The sequence below is a fragment of the Callionymus lyra genome, chromosome 4 (assembly GCF_982586985.1).
Source record: "Callionymus lyra chromosome 4, fCalLyr1.hap1.1, whole genome shotgun sequence".
NCBI lineage: Eukaryota > Metazoa > Chordata > Actinopteri > Syngnathiformes > Callionymidae > Callionymus > Callionymus lyra.
Genome location: NC_141821.1, coordinates 528549 through 552500, shown reverse-complemented (window position 1 = coordinate 552500; position 23952 = coordinate 528549). Strand labels below are relative to the sequence as shown.

Here is a 23952-nt window from a genome sequence, read left to right as displayed (position 1 = left end):
TTCCTTGATCCAGAACCACTAACATCTGCAGGACTTCCTTGATCCAGAACCACTAACATCTGCAGGACTTCCTCACTCTTGATCCAGAACCACTAACATCTGCAGGACTTCCTCACTCAGGATCCAGAACCACTAACATCTGCAGGACTTCCTCACTCAGGATCCAGAACCACTAACATCTGCAGGACTTCCTTGATCCAGAACCACTAACATCTGCAGGACTTCCTTGATCCAGAACCACTAACATCTGCAGGACTTCCTCACTCTTGATCCAGAACCACTAACATCTGCAGGACTTCCTCACTCTTGATCCAGAACCACTAACATCTGCAGGACTTCCTCACTCTTGATCCAGAACCACTCACATCTGCAGGACTTCCTCACTCTTGATCCAGAACCACTCACATCTGCAGGACTTCCTCACTCTTGATCCAGAACCACTCACATCTGCAGGACTTGCTCACTCTTGATCCAGAACCACTAACATCTGCAGGACTTCCTTGATATAGAACCACTAACATCTGCAGGACTTCCTCACTCTTGATCCAGAACCACCAACATCTGCAGGACTTCCTTGATCCAGAACCACTAACATCTGCAGGACTTCCTTGATCCAGAACCACCAACATCTGCAGGACTTCCTCACTCTTGATCCAGAACCACTAACATCTGCAGGACTTCCTCACTCTTGATCCAGAACCACCAACATCTGCAGGACTTCCTTGATCCTGAGCCACTAACATCTGCAGGACTTCCTTGATCCAGAGCCACTAACATCTGCAGGACTTCCTTGATCCAGAACCACCAACATCTGCAGGACTTCCTCACTCTTGATCCAGAACCACCAACATCTGCAGGACTTCCTTCATCCAGAACCACGAACATCTGCAGGACTTCCTTGATCCAGAACCACTAACATCTGCAGGACTTCCTTGATCCAGAACCACCGACATCTGCAGGACTTCCTTGATCCAGAACCACCAACATATGCAGGACTTCCTTGATCCAGAACCACTAACATCTGCAGGACTTCCTTGATCCAGAACCACCAACATCTGCAGGACTTCCTTGATCCAGAACCACTAACATCTGCAGGACTTCCTTGATCCAGAACCACTAACATCTGCAGGACTTCCTCACTCTTGATCCAGAACCACTAACATCTGCAGGACTTCCTCACTCTTGATCCAGAACCACTCACATCTGCAGGACTTCCTCACTCTTGATCCAGAACCACTAACATCTGCAGGACTTCCTCACTCTTGATCCAGAACCACCAACATCTGCAGGACTTCCTTGATCCAGAACCACTAACATCTGCAGGACTTCCTTGATCCAGAACCACCAACATCTGCAGGACTTCCTCACTCTTGATCCAGAACCACTCACATCTGCAGGACTTCCTCACTCTTGATCCAGAACCACTAACATCTGCAGGACTTCCTTGATCCAGAACCACTAACATCTGCAGGACTTCCTCACTCTTGATCCAGAACCACTAACATCTGCAGGACTTCCTCACTCTTGATCCAGAACCACTCACATCTGCAGGACTTCCTCACTCTTGATCCAGAACCACCAACATCTGCAGGACTTCCTCACTCTTGATCCAGAACCACTCACATCTGCAGGACTTCCTCACTCTTGATCCAGAACCACTAACATCTGCAGGACTTCCTTGATCCAGAACCACCAACATCTGCAGGACTTCCTCACTCTTGATCCAGAACCACTCACATCTGCAGGACTTCCTCACTCTTGATCCAGAACCACTAACATCTGCAGGACTTCCTTGATCCAGAACCACTAACATCTGCAGGACTTCCTCACTCTTGATCCAGAACCACTAACATCTGCAGGACTTCCTCACTCTTGATCCAGAACCACTAACATCTGCAGGACTTCCTCACTCTTGATCCAGAACCACTAACATCTGCAGGACTTCCTCACTCTTGATCCAGAATACCTGCGTGACTCTTCAGCTGTTAGCTTGATGCTACATGCTAGCTTCAACACTCACAACAGTCCTGAGAGACGCTCCCGCGGGTCCAGGAGAACCAGGAGGAGAACCAGGAGAACCAGGAGCGGTCGAGGCTCTGGAAGGCTCGCAGGATCAGGTTATTCCGGGTGGAGCTGGAGGTTCTCTTCCCTCCGCCGGCTGTGTTGTTAGCAGGCTAGTTAGCATTAGCAGCTAGCGGCTCATTGTGAGGCTCGACGAACACAAACAAGAGCGAGCGGAAGACTCGTCATCAAAGCTCGACAGATGTTGCTGAAGACGCGCCAATGGTTTCTTCTCTGGAGAGAAGCGACGGAGGAACAACAACAGCTTCCTCTCTCAGGCCGGTGAGTGTGTGTGTGTGTGAGTGTGTGTGTGTGTGTGTGCGTGCGTGTGTGTGAGGGGGCGGGGCCAGCGAGCCCGCTGCGTCTCTGTTGCTATGGACGCAGACTTTGTTTAGTGACGCCATCTAGCGGCGCTTTTAGGAAACGACCTCAAGGTCCCGCAGAAGGACATTAAAAACGCAGGTGAAGAACTAAATACAACAAAAGATTCTGTGAAACATTTCCATCCATTTGTTATGTTTGGTATTTTGTGTTTTATTTAGCTTCACATATTTACCAGAACGCTTCTCTGGCGGGAGACGATACTGTCTCTTTAAGACGCCATTGTTGTTGTGAACAGACGCTGCAGGTGACATGGATTATTGTTATTATTGTTATTGTTGTTATTATTGTGAGCAGCTGTTCAACCATCAACACACACGTCACTTCCGAGGATCAACGTTACAAGAGTCACGTGAATGTTTGAGGCGGAACTAATGTGACTCAGTGTTGTACACGGAATTATGGAGCGACGCACCAGACGCTGCTGCGACAACAGGAAGTGACGTTTCCTCAGTTTGTTTGTAAAATAAACTATTTTATTTCTTGAAATGTTGCTGCGTTTACGTCTCTGTGTTTATCGATGACTTTTGTGAAATTATTAATTGATGCTCAATAGTGAAGATGACGTCACGAGAAACACGCTGTAAATGTTGTGTTTCTATTTTAAAATTATAAAATAAACACAAACAACTTTTCCCACAGAGTCTCGACCAGAAACGCTGGACACATTATTCTATTAATATAAAAAGTTTAATAAAGTTTTGAATGAACTGCTGACACAGGACGAGTTTCAATCTTTGATTTTTGTCCCTGTGAGGGAACCTCGTCATTGAACACCTGGTGTCACGAGGGTCTCTGGCTGCAGGTCTGACCCATGTTTCCTCCCTGATCTCCCAGCTGATCGTTGTGGTTCTGGGTCGTGGCTCAGCAGATCCTGGACAGTTTGATCGACGCACGCGCACGCGCACGCGCACACACACACACGCACACGCACACGCGCACACACGCGCACACGCACACACACACGCACACGCACACACACACGCACACGCACACACACACGCACACACACACGCACACACACACGCGCACACACACGCGCACACACACACACGCACACACGCACACGCGCACACACGCGCACACGCACACACACACGCACACACAAGCTCACACGCACACACACACGCACACACGCACGCTTCCAGACCAAGTCTTCACCTCTTCTGCTGAGTCTCTTCACCGACACACAACTTTTAAAGCTTCTGTGTGGCCTCGACCTGCTGGGAGGAGACACACACACACACGCACACGCACACGCACACGCACACGCACACACGCACATGTACACACACACACACACACGTACACACACATGTACACGCACACACGCACATGTACACGTACACACACACGTACACACACACGTACACACACACACACACACACGTACACACACACACACACGCACGTACACACACACACTATTTAAAGTGGATGACGTGTGTGAACAGGCAGCAGTGAAGGTCAGAAGGTCAAAGTAGGTTCAAGTCTGAAGAGACCAAGACCTTCAAGGTCAGATGTTCCTGCAGTGTCATCAGAAACGTTTAAGATCCAAGACGATGAGCTGATATGATTTATTTTCATCTCTTGGACATCAAACAAGATCTAGATCAGGGAACCTGGTCCTCAAAGAGTGGTGCAGGTTTATGTTCCAACCCTTCAAGAGGACACTTTACCAGCCAGGTGTCTTCAGAGTGATCAGGTGTCAGTCAGGTGTCAGTCAGGTGTGATCAGGTGTCAGTCAGGTGTCAGTCAGGTGTGATCAGGTATGATCAGGTGTCAGTCAGGTGTGATCAGGTGTCAGTCAGGTGTCTTCAGAGTGATCAGGTGTCAGTCAGGTGTGATCAGGTGTCTTCAGAGTGATCAGGTGTGATCAGGTGTCAGTCAGGTGTCTTCAGAGTGATCAGGTGTGATCAGGTGTCAGTCAGGTGTCAGTCAGGTGTGATCAGGTGTCAGCCAGGTGTCTTCAGAGTGATCAGGTGTGATCAGGTGTCAGTCAGGTGTGATCAGGTGTGATCAGGTGTCAGTCAGGTGTCAGTCAGGTGTGATCAGGTGTGATCAGGTGTCAGTCAGGTGTGATCAGGTGTCAGTCAGGTGTCTTCAGAGTGATCAGGTGTCAGTCAGGTGTGATCAGGTGTCTTCAGAGTGATCAAGTGTGATCAGGTGTCAGTCAGGTGTGATCAGGTGTGATCAGGTGTCAGCCAGGTGTCTTCAGAGTGATCAGGTGTGATCAGGTGTCAGTCAGGTGTCAGTCAGGTGTCTTCAGAGTGATCAGGTGTCAGTCAGGTGTGATCAGGTGTCAGTCAGGTGTCTTCAGAGTGATCAGGTGTCAGTCAGGTGTGATCAGGTGTCAGCCAGGTGTCTTCAGAGTGTGATCAGGTGTCTTCAGAGTGATCAGGTGTCAGTCAGGTGTGATCAGGTGTCAGTCAGGTGTTAGTCAGGTGTCTTCAGAGTGATCAGGTGTCAGTCAGGTGTGATCAAGTGTGATCAGGTGTCAGTCAGGTGTGATCAGGTGTCAGTCAGGTGTGATCAGGTGTCAGTCAGGTGTGATCAGGTGTCAGTCAGGTGTCTTCAGAGTGTGATCAGGTGTCAGTCAGGTGTGATCAGGTGTCAGTCAGGTGTCTTCAGAGTGTGATCAGGTGTCAGTCAGGTGTGATCAGGTGTCAGTCAGGTGTAAGTCAGGTGTGATCAGGTGTCAGTCAGGTGTCTTCAGAGTGTGATCAGGTGTGATCAGGTGTCAGTCAGGTGTCTTCAGAGTGTGATCAGGTGTCAGTCAGGTGTAAGTCAGGTGTGATCAGGTGTCAGTCAGGTGTGATCAGGTGTCAGCCAGGTGTCTTCAGAGTGTGATCAGGTGTCTTCAGAGTGATCAGGTGTCAGTCAGGTGTGATCAGGTGTCAGTCAGGTGTGATCAGGTGTCAGTCAGGTGTCTTCAGAGTGTGATCAGGTGTCAGTCAGGTGTAAGTCAGGTGTGATCAGGTGTCAGTCAGGTGTGATCAGGTGTCAGTCAGGTGTGATCAGGTGTCAGTCAGGTGTCTTCAGAGTGTGATCAGGTGTGATCAGGTGTGATCAGGTGTGATCAGGTGTCAGTCAGGTGTCTTCAGAGTGTGATCAGGTGTCAGTCAGGTGTGATCAGGTGTCAGTCAGGTGTCTTCAGAGTGTGATCAGGTGTGATCAGGTGTCAGTCAGGTGTAAGTCAGGTGTCAGTCAGGTGTCAGTCAGGTGTCTTCAGAGTGTGATCAGGTGTCAGTCAGGTGTAAGTCAGGTGTGATCAGGTGTCAGTCAGGTATCAGTCAGGTGTCTTCAGAGTGTGATCAGGTGTCAGTCAGGTGTAAGTCAGGTGTGATCAGGTGTCAGTCAGGTGTCTTCAGAGTGTGATCAGGTGTCAGTCAGGTGTGATCAGGTGTCAGTCAGGTGTCTTCAGAGTGTGATCAGGTGTCAGTCAGGTGTAAGTCAGGTGTCAGTCAGGCGTCTTCAGAGTGTGATCAGGTGTCAGTCAGGTGTAAGTCAGGTGTGATCAGGTGTCTTCAGAGTGATCAGGTGTCAGTCAGGTGTGATCAGGTGTCAGTCAGGTGTGATCAGGTGTCTTCAGAGTGATCAGGTGTCAGTCAGGTGTGATCAGGTGTCAGTCAGGTGTCTTCAGAGTGATCAGGTGTGATCAGGTGTCAGTCAGGTGTCTTCAGAGTGTGATCAGGTGTCAGTCAGGTGTGATCAGGTGTCAGCCAGGTGTCTTCAGAGTGATCAGGTGTGAGTCAGGTGTGATCAGGTGTCAGTCAGGTGTCTTCAGAGTGTGATCAGGTGTCAGCCAGGTGTCTTCAGAGTGATCAGGTGTGAGTCAGGTGTGATCAGGTGTGATCAGGTGTCAGTCAGGTGTCTTCAGAGTGATCAGGTGTGATCAGGTGTCAGTCAGGTGTCTTCAGAGTGATCAGGTGTCATCAGGTGTCAGTCAGGTGTGATCAGGTGTCAGTCAGGTGTGATCAGGTGTGATCAGGTGTCTTCAGAGTGATCAGGTGTCAGTCAGGTGTCTTCAGAGTGATCAGGTGTCAGTCAGGTGTGATCAGGTGTCAGTCAGGTGTAAGTCAGGTGTGATCAGGTATCTTCAGAGTGTGATCAGGTGTCAGTCAGGTGTGATCAGGTGTCAGTCAGGTGTAAGTCAGGTGTGATCAGGTATCTTCAGAGTGTGATCAGGTGTCAGTCAGGTGTGATCAGGTGTGATCAGGTATCTTCAGAGTGTGATCAGGTGTCAGTCAGGTGTCAGTCAGGTGTCTTCAGAGTGTGATCAGGTGTGATCAGGTGTCAGTCAGGTGTGATCAGGTGTCAGTCAGGTGTCTTCAGAGTGATCAGGTGTCAGTCAGGTGTGATCAGGTGTCAGTCAGGTGTCTTCAGAGTGATCAGGTGTCAGTCAGGTGTGATCAGGTGTCAGTCAGGTGTCTTCAGAGTGATCAGGTGTCAGTCAGGTGTGATCAGGTGTCAGTCAGGTTCCTTCAGAGTGTGATCAGGTGTCAGTCAGGTGTCTTCAGAGTGATCAGGTGTCAGTCAGGTGTGATCAGGTGTCAGTCAGGTGTCTTCAGAGTGATCAGGTGTCAGTCAGGTGTGATCAGGTGTCAGTCAGGTGTCTTCAGAGTGATCAGGTGTCAGTCAGGTGTGATCAGGTGTCAGTCAGGTGTCTTCAGAGTGATCAGGTGTCAGTCAGGTGTGATCAGGTGTCAGTCAGGTGTCTTCAGAGTGATCAGGTGTCAGTCAGGTGTGATCAGGTGTCAGTCAGGTTCCTTCAGAGTGTGATCAGGTGTCAGTCAGGTGTCTTCAGAGTGATCAGGTGTCAGTCAGGTGTGATCAGGTGTCAGTCAGGTGTCAGTCAGGTGTGATCAGGTGTCAGTCAGGTGTCTTCAGAGTGATCAGGTGTCAGTCAGGTGTGATCAGGTGTCAGTCAGGTGTCTTCAGAGTGATCAGGTGTCAGTCAGGTGTGATCAGGTGTCAGTCAGGTGTCTTCAGAGTGATCAGGTGTGATCAGGTGTCAGTCAGGTGTCTTCAGAGTGATCAGGTGTCAGTCAGGTGTGATCAGGTGTCAGTCAGGTTCCTTCAGAGTGTGATCAGGTGTCAGTCAGGTGTCTTCAGAGTGATCAGGTGTCAGTCAGGTGTGATCAGGTGTCAGTCAGGTGTCTTCAGAGTGATCAGGTGTCAGTCAGGTGTGATCAGGTGTTGCTTGTTCAGCTGAAACATCGTTGGTTCAACTGCTTGATCTGTTGGAACAAAAACCTTCACCGACTCTCTGATCGAGATTAACTTTAATGTAATTTTTTAATGAAAACTAGTTCATTATAAAGTAAACCAAGTCATTTTCAGATTTGTATCTGTATCTTCATCTGTAACCATGGCAACCGCCCGTAGAGGGCCGAGCATGAATGAAGTAGACTGTCATCTTATATGAACCACTGCCCCCTGCTGGGCGGCGGGAGCATTGATCTAGTCAGGAAAAATCAATGATTTAATAAAACGCATCATGTTTATTTTTCTACAAATCACAGGAAGTGTTAAACGTTTAACCTGTTCACTTGTTAACTAACCAGTTAACTAACCAGCAGACTGTTGAACTGGTTGAGTCACCAGATCCTTGAGCCTCAGAAGAGTGAAACCTTCTCATCGCCGTAGCAACGAGTGAAGCCCGAGCGAGTCACGTCTACGCACCTGTGCAGGTGAAGGTGTGGAACAATCTTTTATTATAGAAAAGCAGGCGAGGAGTCTTCAGGGTCACAGGAACGTCGTCGTAAAAAAGGTCAAATAAAACATAATTACAAGGAGCGAGAGTTCAGGCCGAGAGGTCGCTGCCGTTGAAGCGGTCCTGGTCGTAGACCTCGGCCACCACCTTGCGACCCCCGAACCAGCGGTCGTTGAGGGCCTGGATGGCCTTGTTCATCTCCGAGGCCATGGAGAACTCCACGAAGATCTTGACGATGATGTCGGCGTCCTCCTCCTCGCCCTGCTTCTCCTGGTAGATGATGACTCGGTTGACGGCGCCGAACTTCCCGCACTCCTCCGTCACTTCTCCTTCCAGGTCGTCGTCCAGGTCTTCTGGTCCCACCATGTTCCTCAGGACCATGACTGTGGACTACACACAGCAGACAAACGTCAGTGAACCGTTTATGCTGGAGTCAGAAGATGAAGGTGCTGCTGTGACTGAGGGTCACCAGTGCTGTTAGATGATCGATCATCTCCACAGAGATGGAGAAGTTCAACAGGTCTTCTTGGATGAGGTTCACGTCTCACCTCTGACTTGCGCAGCAGCTTCTGCATCACCATGTGTCTGGCGCTGCTGCCCGAGATGCTCATGTGCTCCTGGTCGCTCAGCATCTCCTGAGCCGTGCCGTCCAGCAGCTGCTCCTCCTTCTCCTCCTTCTTCTCCTGAAGGCCTGGAGCTCCGCCCTGGCTGGACATGACCGGCGGCGACGCCAGCACGGGGTTAACCAGCCCCACCTGCGGCAGGACCGGCATGGGGGGGCGCACCGGGGTCACGCCTGAGAACACACACACATCAACCACTGCTGAGGAAACATCTGGAACATCAACACGCTTTAGAAGATCATCACTGACGCGTTTCTGTAACGTTCAGAGAATATATTGACAGGTTAGAAATGTTCATAACTAAAGAAATACTCAGTACCAGCAACAATACTAGTCACTGGTGCGTCTGTTGAGATCATTCCAGGACCTTAGATGCACGTTTAGTCCCACATGTTCGGTAAATTAAGTTCTTGTAAAGATGACTCATGTTGGTCCATTAGTGGTCAGACCTGCTAGAAGCAGCTCACCTGTGATGACACCTGGCGCCTGCGCCGCCATGACAGCCTGAGGGATCCCCATCTGCTGGCTGAGAAGCTGGGGTGCTGCTAAGGCCCCCAGGACTGACGCGCCCGTTATAGCCTCCTTAAGAGAGGGGGGGCCGAAGACATTAGGCAACGGGAAACACACAGAGCACAACACAAGGCAGCACAGTCAACGATCACAGCAGGAGACACAGTGCACTGGACCCCGACTCCCTGAGAGCCGGGGTCCACATCATTAGACTAGTACTGCTAACCCTGACTGACTGCCTGCAACACTGACCAGCGCACTGACCCGCACACTGACCCGCACACTGACCCGCACACTGACCCGCACACTGACCCACACTGACCCGCACACTGACCCACACTGACCCACACACTGACCAGCACACTGACCAGCACACTGACCAGCACACTGACCAGCACACTGACCAGCACACTGACCAGCACACTGACCAGCACACTGACCCACACACTGACCCACACACTGACCAGCACACTGACCAGCACACTGACCAGCACACTGACCCGCACACTGACCCGCACACTGACCCACACTGACCCACACTGACCCACACTGACCAGCACACTGACCCGCACACTGACCAGCGCACTGACCAGCGCACTGACCAGCGCACTGACCCGCACTGACCAGCACACTGACCCCCACACTGACCCACACTGACCCACACACTGACCCACACACTGACCCACACACTGACCCACACACTGACCCACACACTGACCCACACTGACCCACACTGACCCACACTGACCCACACTGACCCACACACTGACCCACACTGACCCGCACTGACCCGCACTGACCCACACTGACCCACACACTGACCCACACTGACCCACACTGACCCACACTGACCCACACACTGACCCACACACTGACCCACACTGACCACACTACTATGCTTTCAGTGCATCTGCTTCACTGCTGCTCCGCACGTTTAGGGAACAACGACCAACACGACTGTTCAACTTTACCTTCCAGAAATATGTTCCATATCAAGAGTTTAAGAAAAACTATGAAGCTTTTTAAGTCACGTTTATTCCTGAACCATCTGACAATAAACAACTGAAGTGACGTCGAGGTCGAAGGTTAAATCTACATCAGGGTCCGACAGCTGCGAGCCCCAGGAAGCAGACGGGATGAAGGAAAAGGTCTCGACACAGAAGGGAAAACTCTCCGAAAGAATAGTTTCAATCTAGTCCTGACTGGAAACTTCAAGGTACAGCGACGTAATGAAAAACAAAATACTACCGTGAGGCTCCACATGGGTCACACTGACGAGGGGTTCAGGACGAACGAGCCAAGACACAGAATGATTTTGGGACGATGCATGAAAACATATTAGTGTGGAAGCATCTCCTGCTCCTCAGAGGAGATCCTCCCTAGTTTAAGTCCTCTTCAGTCTGATCAGGGCAGAGAGAAGCTAACTGGCCTTCAAGTACCTGCTGTCAAGTCTACCTGGATCTGGATCATATTTACCTGTAAGGCCATTAAATCCCTTTGGAAGGGATTCATACTTGCCTGGGCCGTAATCTTGGCGGTGGCCGCCGCTGCAGCCACAGCCGCCGCCGGGGGCAGCCCACCGGGTGTGGTGGGGGTCAGCAGGGGAATGGGCGGGGTCACTGCTTTACCCACTCTCAGGTACTGACCCCCCAAGTCAAAGAGGTTCATTGAGGAAACGGCGTCCAGAGCCGACTGTGGCTTCTCATACTCTGCAGGCGGAGAGAATATAGGGAGTTAAGACGCCGGGGGCGGCGGTGAGGGGGCGCCGGCGAGTGAGACCCTCGAGCTCACCGATGAAGCCAAAGCCTCGGTGCCGTCCGGAGGTGGGGTCTCGGGCTAACGTACAAGACTTGATCCGGCCGAAGGCCTCAAACACACTTTTGATGTCGTCGTCCGACAGGTCGGGGTGCACGGACGCCACATAGATCCGGTTGAAAGCGCGCGCCTCCTCAGCCAGTTGGTCAATGATGGGTTGCGCCTGACCGATGTTACTTGGCCGCCCAACCTATAGCACAGATCATACCAGCAGGGCTACTGAGTGAGCGCGTGAACGACCCTGCTCTGGTGAGACTGCTGGACCTGCCTGAGGTTGGAGACGCTTCACTGCTCCCACAAAAGGCTTCTTCGTTCCTAACCAATGAACTGTTTCATCGATGAGTGAGGACCAGAGAAGCCTTTCAAGAAGTGGGGCGTCCTCAAGACTCTGACTTGATACTTGTAACCAAGTCGACTCTTATCTACAGATGCTGTTGATGCTGCTGCTAACTAGGGGTGTCAATGCTGCTGCTAACTAGGGGTGTCAATGCTGCTGCTAACTAGGGGTGTCAATGCTGCTGCTAACTAGGGGTGTCAATGCGTACTTTTTTGAGTATTGTTTTGATTGTCTAAGCGCTTTGTGACCCTGGTCTCGAAAAGCGCTATATAAATAAATATTACTTACTTACAATCAAACGTTCTAAGATCGCAGTTGCACTAAACAACCACTAGAGGGTGATGGCTTCATTCAACCCTCCAATTACAAATGTTTTACACGTTTACCATATTTTTGTGAAGATAAGAACTTAAAATACTGTTTGAACCATTGAGAGTGTGATTAATGCATTAGTTCTGGTTGCACTCACTGAGCTGGAACAGATGTCGTGCAGAACACGACACTAATGTCACAGTAGTGGTGAATTAAAAAGCTGCACCAGGAGGCTCCAAGTAACACAGAGCCTCCTGGTGCAGCTTTTTAATTATTATTAGAGATAATATAGTACAGATATTTATAATGATAGAAGTGGTGAGAGAAGGAGTAAAAGAGGTGTAAATTATTTGATAAACTGTTTTAAGTGTTTGCACGAGCAGACGTTAACACCCCATTTCACACAACCTACCTCAACATGTGTCCTGATCTAACCTGAAGTATCGAAGCAAACGCGAACGAACCGCTGATGGTCTACGAGCTGGTTTAACAGAAGCTACAGGCGCGGATCTAGAGACTGGGATCTGTACTACAGATGGGGCGGCCAAGCAACACCAACCAGGCGCAGCCCATCATCAGTACACCATGGTTAGAGAGCGACGCGGCGTCCAGATGAGTCGGTCACTAAAACACTCTTGACAACATCATGACAGCACACACACCTTCACACATACACACCTGCACATCACCACACACACACACACACACAAAAAAAGAATTAGTTTACACACATCATCAAGACAAATACAGACAAACTTGAATTACGAGTATCGACTTCAGAGTCCAAGTCCGAACAAAAGAAAGTGGAGAAAAAAAACCTTAACCTTCACCTTTTAAGAAGCGGAACAGGAGGTCCTCGTCTCTGGACCACTCACCTTAATGTTTCGCCCCCCCAGCATGACGGAGTTCATCTGCTCCAGAGCCAGCTGAGCCGCCTCGGGCACGTCGTACTCCACAAAAGCAAAGCCCTGCACAGATGGAAGACGCGTTCAAACACGTTCTAAAGTTCCTGCTCAGGAATCAATTGCAGCCAGAATCCAGCGAATCAGTGAGATTTCAGTTTCCATCGAGTTCCAAACCAGCCGTCGTAGTTCAAATGAAGGAGGAAACAGATCAAACACATTCTTAGCACCGTTTAAACAATATACAGAAAGAAAGATTTTCACAGCTTTTTATTTGATTTCAACATCAACAAAGGAAGTTTTTGGTCAGATGTATTCATTTTATTGTTAGTCGATCAACTTCCAGTAATTATTTTTAATGCCCATAAAAAGAAAAGGTTCAAGGACACCGGACAATACATTATTCTACCCAATTCTAGTGACTGTTTATCTCTTATTCCAAATGTTATATCAACGTCTACAGATAACAATCGACACTGAATATTGAATTATATGTACATCAGCACTTGTGTGTACAGCCTGGTAAAGAAAGTCGTATCAAGGACGTCAAATACACTAAAAGCGCAGGGAGGTAAATGTGTGAAGCCATGAATGAAAGAAGATAAAGTTTAGACTTGATCCTCCACCAGCTGAAGGCGTGTCCAGAGGTTCAACACCAGGCTTTAGTCAAGCATAGTAAGTAAGTAAGTAATATTTATTTATATAGCGCTTTTCGAGACCAGGGTCACAAAGCGCTTTATCAATCAAAACAATACTCAAAACTGACCTTGTGTTTCATGGTGACCGAGTCCCAGGACATATCAATGCTCTTGATGGGACCGAACGGGGCAAAGGCTTGTCTGATGGTGTCCTCACCGAGCTCATAGTAAATGGAGCCCACATAGACCCGACACATGATCGCCAGAGCTCGCTGCCTCTGTGCTGCCACCTGTCGACCAGGGAGAACACACATGATTAGAACACACACACGAGAACAGACACACACACGCACACTGAGATGTGTTGTTTCTAATGTGCTTGTTTTCCCAAGACAACAGCCATAGTTAGGAGGAGGGCTGGGGGGCCTCATGGTTACACTAGTCAGGACTGATCTGGTGACAGAAGCGCTAAAGATGAACTAATGTTGATGCTGCGGCGCTGAGTTACTGCGCGGCTGGATCTGAGACTAACAACAAACATATGGAGGAAAACACACTCAAGTGATTGACATGCACAGCCCTCACAAACACTTGGCTTCAGTAACTGACCTGTAGTCCAGGGGTGCAAGTTACTCAACAAAAAGTAAATGTGGCGCTCAAGAGTGACAACTCGTCAAACCGAGCCTGCTGTGGTTTGACAACATCTACGAGTCACCTTTGAACAAAGATCGGGACTTTTCACTAAAGTCTAGTGCGAGCAGGTCGAAATTTTCAGAGATCATGATGAGTGTCACACATCCCTATTTCAGCAGTTTCTCTCATTTCCTTTAGTCCGTTAAAAGAGATTGCTATCCCTCTTGTCCCGTTCCAGCAGCTTTGCATGTTTAAATCAAGCCAATGCATATTTTCAGAAGAGCGCTGACGTTCGAGTCCACCAAAAGAAGGAAAGTCCGGCATCTAGACCAGGAACGTGACGGTCGCGTCAAAGAGGATTCTCTGGTTTGACACCATCAAGAGAAGGAATATAACTCAACGGGTCAGGTGCAGAATTTAAGTTCTACCGTGTTACCATTTACTCAGATTACGTTTGACTTCAAGGAAACAGTTCAACCAGCAGCTGATGCGGGGCGAGTCCAAATAGAAGTGAGGGAGCAGGAGGGAAACATCTCGTCGGATAGGACGAGTGAGATGACAAACATTTAAAGCAATAGAGGGGCTTCAGAGAGCTCTTCAGAAATGTTCCCTAGACGAGATCAATAGACTCTGGTGGCAGAAGATGCTCAACAGTGTGTTTGTATTGCTGCACAGGTGACAATAAGTTGATCTATTATTTAGACCAAGTTTAACTGCTCAACGGTAAGAAGTAAGTCAGCGATGACTGAGCAGCCAATAGTCAGTTTTCTTCTAAAATATGCATTCTTTGATCGGCACAAAGGCAGGGACTGATTCTAAGTAACCAATACAAGAAGGGTAACAGTCCTTTTTCATTGGGAATGCGCACAGAAAAGAATTTAATAATCTATTGACCGATTGTAAAGGTGAGAGAGGATCTCCAAAGCCCATTGTCACTGCTGCCATCTGAAAGACAGTAAAGATGAAAAAAGCGCTGAAAAGTAGGTTACATATCCCTTAGCTTTGATTTTCTTCTCTTTGATTTATTGATTTAGTTTTAAGACCATGTTTTTAAATGTTATATTCAAAGCCTTACGCTAAACAAAATCACCACAGTAAACATTATCAACATCATAACCAAAGATCTTCTCCGGCTGAAAGAGAGCAGACAAAAGCAGTGGCAGGAGGGCGACAGCAGGGGGAGGTGGTGAGACTCTGAACATTTATTGATACCTAAATCGTACACTAAACATCTAGATATCAACACGGAAACGCTTGCTGGTGTGGAACACAAATGAGGATCACGTCTCACCTGCAGGTTGGTGAGTTGCTGCTGCTGATGGGCAATGGTCTGCTTCACCAACACACTCTTAATGCTTTGCTCCATGGCATACTTCTTTGCCTGGAAAGAGGTTAGAACTTAGAACTCTGGGTTTCTTAGCACGGAGCTCCAGTGATAAAGCATGGAACCATGAAGCCTGGAACTTCAGACGCTCGTGCAGGACCTTCATGAAATGTTCCATCAATTTAATGTTTTCACTACATTTGTTGAAGAGCATTAATACTGGCAGAGAAAGACAATATTAAGGAATTATAACATAGTAGACACTTCAACATGACAATTATGTTAATATTTTATTTATACTCAACAGCTTACACAAGTGTTCAAATGAATGCAAATCCATCTTGTATGGTAAAGAACATGAGAAACATCAGAGACGGTTATATTCTTTACAGAGTAGATTTTAGAGTCATGACGCATTAATGCCCTCAGATCAGCCAAAACCCTCTTTCTCTCGTGTAAACGACCTTATTTCTGTTTTATTTCATTCAAGGTTTTCTGCCAAATTAATATAGTTGCATTACTATCACTTATTATTTTTCTGCCTTTAACAGTTTTGATTATTTTCTGGCCCTAATGTTTGGAGGACTTTGAACACACTGTGCAGTCGCAACAATATCAACCAACATACATGGTTTAAGCTCTTCCTGAACTAGTACAAGGTAGTTCATGTTTGAAGTCACTCATTTACACTTCGCTTGGCATTTATATTTTAAACGGCTCAGCTGTAGTATGTTCAGTTCCTGCTGGTCTAACTGGACCTTAAGTGAAGGAAGATGAAACTAAATCTATTTTAAAGACTGGACCGTCTTTGGTTGATATGCAGAATCACTTTTAAACGAATGCATCTCAGCGACTGGTTATCCATCCAAACCAGTGAAGATTGACTAGTAATACAGGTAGTCTTGGGTGAGGTAGATAGTTACCCTCTGAAGCGCCTCCTGCTGCTCTGGCGTGAGGGGCGGCAGGCCGAGCTTGGAGCCTGTGCCCTGTCCATTCTCCATCGTCACAGCTTCACCTCCCTGGAGACCACAGGACACTTGGATCAACAGTTCTGGACACTTGTGTAGCTCAAGTCACTCTGGTCACTAGATTCACTCCGAAACTAACATCACTCCTTACCTACACCTGTGTCCACCAGACTGAGCAGACCGAGGGGAGGACGAGTGATGGGAGCTTTAACAACTCAACACACTCTAGAGAAGATAAGAAACTTCAGACTCGCATCAACAAGCCTCACATCACAGCGACAACAAAGCCTGTTAGCTAGCATTAGCACGCAGAGGCTAACACCGTCGTCTGCTTCAAAAACACGCCACACTTCCAAAAAAAGTGTTATTCTACAGAATGTATATAATGAGCTTCTTCAGTCTCTCTATCGGTTTTATGTCGACGACGAACACAGGACGTGAAGTATGGCCTGTTAGCTTAGCTTCTGCAGCTACTTAGCTTAGCTTGTTCGCCATTCATTGCCATGGCGGGTAAATCCAGCTGCGGTTCTAACAGCAAATCTACATCACTTAACGATAACATGTCGCTCGTGCATCGACGCTCCACCTACACGGCAATGCAGTGACTAACATTCGAGGATATTGTGATATTATCGAGGAATTTACCGCAGACTCCGTGACCGCCATCAAGCACACCGTCTTCAAGGCGCCCTCGCTCCAAGTATCGCGAGAACAGGAAGAGGAGGACCGTGTTAGTCTGAAATCTCGCGATGTTTGGAGGCTGAACAAGAATCTCCATTTTGTGTGAAGAGAAGCAAAACCTTGATGTTCTGTAGAAAACATGTGTGTGTGTTTGTACATATGTGTGTGTGTGTTTGTACACGTGTGTGTGTGTTTGTACACGTATGTGTGTGTTTATACACGTATGTGTGGGTTTGTACACGTATGTGTGTGTTTGTACACGTATGTGTGTGTGTTTGTACATGTGTGTGTGTGTTTATACACGTATGTGTGTGTGTTTGTACATGTGTGTGTGTGTTTGTACACGTGTGTGTGTGTTTGTACACGTGTGTGTGTGTTTGTACACGTATGTGTGTGTGTTTGTACACATGTGTGTGTGTGTTTGTACACGTATGTGTGTGTGTTTGTACATGTGTGTGTGTGTTTGTACACGTGTGTGTGTGTTTGTACATATGTGTGTGTGTTTGTACACGTATGTGTGTGTGTTTGTACACGTATGTGTGTGTGTTTGTACACGTATGTGTGTGTTTGTACATGTGTGTGTGTGTTTGTACACGTATGTATATAAATAAAACACCCAGAAATAAAATAATAAAAAGAAAAAGAAAATCTAAATAGAATAGAAAATAAATCTGCACTATATTATATATTCACAATCATATTTACATAAATAACAAGAGGTGCAGTTAGATAGTTATCTTGCTGTGTTCTTGTTGTGGAGTCTGATGGCAGCAGGAGGAAGGAGGTACCTCTCCCTCACACACCTGGGATGGAGCATCCTATCACTGATGGAGCTCCTCAATGCCCTCAGTGTGCTGGAGAGGGTGAGACAAGTTCCTCCTCATGGAGCCCAGCTTGCTCCGCATCCTCCCTCCAGTCACTTCCTCCACAGGATCCAGGGGGCGCCCTAGGACGTAACCGGCCTTCTTAATAAGGCTGTCCAGTTTAGCCCTATCCTTTGCTGTCATGCTGCTCCCCCAGCAGACCACACCGTTGAAGATGGCAGAGGCCACTACTGAGTCATAGAAGGACTTCAGGAGTGACCCCTGGACACCAAACGACCTCAACCTCCGGAGCAGGTAGATTCTACTCCGCCCTTTTTTATAAAGAGCAGCAGTGTTATCCACCCAGTCCAGGCGGTTGTTGAGGTGAACACCCAGGAACTTGTAAGACGTGACAATCTCAATGTCCCTGATGTTCAGTGGTGAGGGGGAGATGGAGGGACACCGCCGGAAATCCACAATCAACTCCTTAGTTTTGTGTATGTGTGTGTTTGTACACGTGTGTGTATTTGTACACGTTTGTGTGTGTGTACACGTGTGTGTATGTGTGTGTTAGTACACATGTGTGTGTGTTTGTACACGTGTGTGTATATGTGTGTGTTTGTACACGTGTGTGCATGTGTGTGTGTTCGTACACGTGTGTTTTCGTACACCTTTGTGTATATGTGTGTGTGTTTGTACACGTGTGTGTGTTAGGACACACGCGTGTGTGTTTGTACACATGTGTGTGTTTGTACACGTGTGTTAGTACACATGTGTGTGTGTTTGTACACATGTGTGTATATGTGTGTGTTTGTACACGTGTGTGTATGTGTGTGTGTTAGTACATAGCGTGTGTGTTTGTACAGGGGTGTGTATGTGTGTGTGTGTTAGTACACACGCGTGTGTGTTTGTACAGGGGTGTGTATGTGTGTGTGTTAGTACACACACGTGTGTGTTTGTACACGTGTGTGCATGTGTGTGTGTTAGTACATAGCGTGTGTGTTTGTACAGGGGTGTGTATGTGTGTGTGTTAGTACACACGCGTGTGTGTTTTTACACGTGTGTGCATGTGTGTGTGTTAGTACATAGCGTGTGTGTTTGTACAGGGGTGTGTATGTGTGTGTGTTAGTACACACGCGTGTGTGTTTGTACACGTGTGTGCATGTGTGTGTGTTAGTACATAGCGTGTGTGTTTGTACAGGGGTGTGTATGTGTGTGTGTGTTAGTACACACGCGTGTGTGTTTGTACAGGGGTGTGTATGTGTGTGTGTTAGTACATAGCGTGTGTGTTTGTACAGGGGTGTGTATGTGTGTGTGTGTTAGTACACACGCGTGTGTGTTTGTACAGGGGTGTGTATGTGTGTGTGTTAGTACACACGCGTGTGTGTTTGTACACGTGTGTGCATGTGTGTGTGTTAGTACATAGCGTGTGTGTTTGTACAGGGGTGTGTATGTGTGTGTGTGTTAGTACACACGCGTGTGTGTTTGTACAGGGGTGTGTATGTGTGTGTGTTAGTACATAGCGTGTGTGTTTGTACAGGGGTGTGTATGTGTGTGTGTGTTAGTACACACGCGTGTGTGTTTGTACAGGGGTGTGTATGTGTGTGTGTTAGTACACACGCGTGTGTGTTTGTACACGTGTGTGCATGTGTGTGTGTTAGTACGCAGTGATTCATTGACATGTTCTCTAGAAAACACTTGTACATCAAATAAACTACAATACTGTTGGAACACGTTTTATATTTCAATGTTTACGACTGTGACGAGAAACTGTATTCAAGGGATTTAAACCAACAACCTGTGATTTTATTTAAAACGGGTGAATTGGACATGTTAGGGGGACGGCGGACCCATGTTACTGTAGAGACCATGTACCGCCCATGCAAGTGATGCTGTCCCCCTGGGTGCTGCATGGAGGGCGGGGGCTGGGGGTCAGTACGTGTGATGGGCGGGGCCTTTGCACCTTAGAGACCGTTGACCGCCCATGAAATACTGCTGGCCCCCCAACTTCCCTCATGACATGGGGGAGGTGGGCTGTGGCTGCCGGGGACGGTCTACAGTTTGAAGATTGGGGGCCGTTCCCGGACGTCTGCAGCCCCATTACCCCCGCCCTGCCCGCTCAACCGTGGCCCCCCTGTGACCCGGGGGACTCTCACCGGGGGACCTGAGCCGGTGCCTGGCCATTGTTCCCCTGGGCTCATGCGGTGGCGCTCGACCCGGCTACTGGCCGTGTCCGCAGGGTATTGAGGGGGGGGGGCTCCGCTGCCGCTGCTGTGGTGGATCCATATCTCCTTGGCTTGTCTTCTCGCGGTCCCCTGCTATGGACTTGGTGGCGGCCTGACGGTCTGGGGGTCTTCCGTGGCCCGGCCTGGCCCCGGAGCTCTATCCCCTGACTGGTTTTTCTGGCTGTCCCTTGGAGGGCGGGCCCTTGGCCCCTCCGCCTCCGTACCTGCGCCTGGTGCCTCCCCCTCTTTGCTTCCTCGGTCGTCCCCGCCTGTGCGTGCCCTCTCGCGCCGCCGGGGCCCCCCGGTGGTGGTCCGCTTTCTCGCAGGTGTTTGGGCTCGGGCTTGGCTCTGGTGGTTATCTCGCCTGCCGGGTCCTGGTCTCCCGCGGGTTCCTGCCGCGGCTTGGGCCCCTGTGTCTGGATCCTGCTGTGCTAGGTATGTGCCCTCTGGCCTGGCTGGTGGTGTGGTGCCCCTGGGTCTCTACTTGCACTCTCTTCATACACACAACCACACTCACCCACACAACCTCACACACAAAACCACACTCACACACACACACACACAAAACCACACTCTAACATTTCAACCCCCCCCCCCCCCTCCCCCCTCTATATATCTTCACCCGTCACCGGGGTCTGTACACCTAGACATTGTATACATTTGTCCCAAACCCACACCTTTTTATTTCTCTCCCGGAGCCCCAGGGATCCACCTCCAGAGCTGCTGCTGATCCAGGGATCCACCTCCAGAGCTGCTGCTGATCCAGGGATCCACCTCCAGAGCTGTTGCTGATCCAGGGATCCACCTCCAGAGCTGCTGCTGATCCAGGATCTTCACCACGTCATCAGATCCCGAGTTCTCTCCAGCACCCCCATGGACCCTCCTACACTCTCCTCTTTTCTCTCACTCTATCCTCCCTCACTCCTCTCCTTATCCATCTGTCTACCCCCCCATCCTTCCTCCCAGCCGGTCAAAGCGGCAGGCCGTCAACAATGAGTCTGGTTCTGCTCGAGGTTTCTGCTTCTAAAAGGAAGTTTTTCCTCATCATTGTTCACTGTACAGTGTTTTGTTTCTTGCTCTTTGTTGAATTGCTGGATCTATTTTTCCTTAATCAACTGTAGTCTTATTTCAACTGTATAGTGTCTTGAGATAACTTTGTTATGATAAGACACTTGAAATAAAATTGAATTGAATTGAATTATTTACTTTAAGGGTCGTTTTCCATTGACCTTTGACATGTGGATGTGATTCATGATCCAGAGGTCAAGGTCATATTTATCGTTTATTAATCCACGTTAAGTTTAATGTTAGTTTCTTCGTTCAAACAAGTGACGACAACATGTCAAACATTGTTTATTGTTGTCATGGCAGCAGAATATTGAACGTTAAACAGTCGAGTCACTGAGATCATTAAGACTCAAACATTCATGTTGACGTTAAGACATGCAGAGAAGTGACCCCACCGTGACCCTCCGGAGGTCAAGGGTCAACATCAGGTTCTATCAAAGTTCACTGTTTTTGGCATCGTTCACATCAACGTGATCCAAACATGTCCAACTTGTGTTCCTGACACGTCCTCCTGAGGAACCGAAGGAACCTGAGGAACCCAAGGAACCTGAGGATCCAAAGGAACCTGAGGAACCAGAGGAACCGAAGGATCCAAAGGAACCTGAGGAACCGAAGGAACCTGAGGATCCAAAGGAACCTGAGGAACCAGAGGATCCAAAGGAACCTGAGGAACCGAAGGAACCAGAGGATCCAAAGGAACCGAAGGAACCTGAGGATCCAAAGGAACCAGAGGAACCGAAGGAACCAGAGGAACCGAAGGAACCAGAGGATCCAAAGGAACCTGAGGATCCAAAGGAACCAGAGGAACCGAAGGAACCAGAGGAACCTGAGGAACCAAAGGAACCTGAGGATCCGAAGGAACCAGAGGAACCGAAGGAACCTGAGGATCCGAAGGAACCTGAGGAACCTGAGGAACCGAAGGAACCTGAGGAACCTCAAGGAAGTCAATGTTCTTTCAAATGTTGGTTTCACTGTAAACTTGAGAAGTTTCATCTTAAAGTCTGATCGAATCAAACTCTTCCATCTTCAAACCCATGAGTCACTGATTCACACCTGGAGAGACGAGTCTGAAGAGTCTAAACAATCGTTCAATAAAGACTAAAGAAGATACACTGAAGGTTTAGAAACACCATCTTTTAGAAGCAAAGATAAAAAACACAAACATTCTAGAATCAGTTTCTTTACATTCACGATGACGTCACAGCATGACGAGTGCACCTTCTTAGAGCTCCACGAGGGGGCGCTCTTCCGCGTCATCATTAGTTAAGAAGTCACGCAGCAGTTAGTGATGACGTCACATTCACTTGAACCAGCGATGGTTCATCAAAGTTCTTCATCCAGACTGTCAGGCACTTTCAAACCTCCAGAGGGCGCTCAAGGTTCAAAGATCGATATCTGGAGACTATTCCTGGATGATGGATGTTTGTGTGTGAGAGTGTGTGTGTACATATGTGTGTACATGTAGAGGTGTGTGTGTGTTTGTATGTGTGTATATGTAGAGGCGTGTGTGTACATATGTATGTACACGTGTGTGTGCGTTTGTACATGTGTGTGTGTGTTTGTACACGTGTGTGTGTGTGTTTGTACACGTGTGTGTGTGTGTTTGTACACGTGTGTGTGTGTGTTTGTATGTGTGTATATGTAGAGGCGTGTGTGTACATATGCATGTACACGTGTGTGTGCGTTTGTACATGTGTGTGTGTGTTTGTACACGTGTGTGTGTGTGTTTGTACACGTGTGTGTGTGTGTTTGTACACGTGTGTGTGCGTGTTTGTACATATGTAAGTAAGTATGTGTGTGTGTTTGTACACGTGTGTGTGTGTTTGTACACGTCTGTGTGTGTGTTTGTACACATGTGTGTGTGCGTTTGTACACGTGTGTGTGTGTGTTTGTACACATGTGTGTGTGCGTTTGTACATATGTAAGTAAGTATGTGTGTGTGTTTGTACACGACTGTGTGTGTGTGTGTGTGTGTGTGTGTGTGTGTGTGTGTGTGTGTGTGTGTGTGTGTGTGTGTGTGTTAGCCCTTCAGCAGTTGTGTGTCACTGTGGCACCTCTGGGTGAAGAACCAACAACCTGCTGGTTTGTTCCCTTATCCGTCCCTCGGCTGGGTCTGCCCCTGACCCCTGACCCCTGACCCCTGACCCCTGAAGGTCCTGGTCCAGCCTGTGGTCACTGTGCGCTCCCAGAGGTCAGCGCTCGCACCCGATGACGACAGATGGCGTCCTCCAGGAAGCCGGCGACCTTGTCGTTGTCCTCCTGCAACGTAGACCACAGTCACTCTGGCGCCCCCTGTGGTCAGTGGTGGTGTCGCTCCATGGAGCGGAGCCGGTTGTGACTCATGGGTGTTTGTGTGGATCCATCAATTAACTCGTTACCTTGTTGATGAAGGCGTAGTGGACCAGCTCGCCGGCCAGGTCTCTGGACGTGTCGGCTGAAGAGAAACAACACAATCAACAACACAATCAACAACACAATCAACAACACAAACACACACTTCCTTTGGCAGAACTGACAAAACATGAACGCACAACTGTTGGAACTAGCTTGTGTTTGTCAGCTAATGCTAGCTAGCGTTTTGTGTTTGTCAGCGGATGCTAGCTAGCGTGTTGTGTTCGTCGGCGGATGCTAGCTAGCGTGTTGTGTTTGTCGGCGGATGCTAGCTAGTGTGTTGTGTTTGTCAGCGGATGCTAGCTAGCGTGTTGTGTTTGTCAGCGGATGCTAGCTAGCGTGTTGTGTTTGTTAGCGGATGCTAGCTAGCGCATTGTGTTTGTTAGCGGATGCTAGCTAGCGCGTTGTGTTTGTCGGCGGATGCTAGCTAGCGTGTTGTGTTTGTTAGCGGATGCTAGCTAGTGTGTTGTGTTTGTTAGAAGATGCTAACTAGCGTGTTGTGTTTTTTAGCAGATGCTAGCTAGTGTGTTGTGTTTGTTAGCAGATGCTAACTAGCGTGTTGTC

General features: G+C 48.5%; 3 protein-coding genes across 22 annotated transcripts in view; all 3 read right to left on the bottom strand.

Moving 5' to 3' along the window:
- The window catches only part of scrib (scribble planar cell polarity protein), a 106175-nt gene extending 103805 nt beyond the window's left edge, over positions 1-2370 (bottom strand). For 8 of the 14 annotated variants that reach the window (XM_087788400.1, XM_087788404.1, XM_087788402.1 and 5 more), the window contains exon 1: positions 2021-2369. The gene's annotated coding sequence lies outside the window, so the exon portion shown is untranslated. Of the gene's footprint in view, positions 1-2020 lie in introns of all 14 variants that reach the window. The other 6 variants (XM_087788401.1, XM_087788411.1, XM_087788405.1 and 3 more) reach the window with 2 other exon arrangements.
- A 5766-nt stretch (positions 2371-8136) lies between these two features.
- Positions 8137-16928, bottom strand: LOC148080521 (poly(U)-binding-splicing factor PUF60-like). 5 transcript variants are annotated; one of them, XM_087788387.1, is made up of 12 exons: positions 16866-16928; positions 16372-16445; positions 16176-16271; positions 15220-15309; positions 14823-14873; positions 13424-13585; positions 12631-12723; positions 11083-11296; positions 10768-11000; positions 9249-9363; positions 8707-8954; positions 8137-8548 (listed from the first exon to the last, which is right to left on the bottom strand). In XM_087788387.1, the coding sequence occupies exons 3-12, from the start codon at positions 16251-16253 to the stop codon at positions 8249-8251; spliced, it is 1584 nt and encodes a 527-aa protein (XP_087644513.1). In that variant the 5' UTR covers positions 16254-16271; positions 16372-16445; positions 16866-16928; the 3' UTR covers positions 8137-8248. The 5 variants fall into 5 exon arrangements, with proteins under 5 accessions (XP_087644513.1, XP_087644512.1, XP_087644514.1 ...); XM_087788386.1 differs by lacking the exon at positions 16372-16445 and having other exon boundaries at positions 16866-16921; XM_087788388.1 differs by lacking the exon at positions 16372-16445 and having other exon boundaries at positions 10810-11000; positions 16866-16921.
- Positions 16929-21269: 4341 nt separating this feature from the next.
- Positions 21270-23952, bottom strand: part of LOC148080520 (nuclear receptor-binding protein 2-like) — a 32130-nt gene continuing 29447 nt past the window's right edge. Inside the window, exons 17-19 of one of the 3 annotated variants that reach the window (XM_087788384.1) lie at positions 23376-23431; positions 21869-23256; positions 21270-21526 (exon numbers count right to left, since the gene is read on the bottom strand). In XM_087788384.1, coding sequence (XP_087644510.1) covers positions 23170-23256; positions 23376-23431 — 143 coding nt within the window. In that variant the 3' untranslated portion in view covers positions 21270-21526; positions 21869-23169. Of the gene's footprint in view, positions 21779-21868; positions 23257-23375; positions 23432-23952 lie in introns of all 3 variants that reach the window. The other 2 variants (XM_087788385.1, XM_087788383.1) reach the window with 2 other exon arrangements.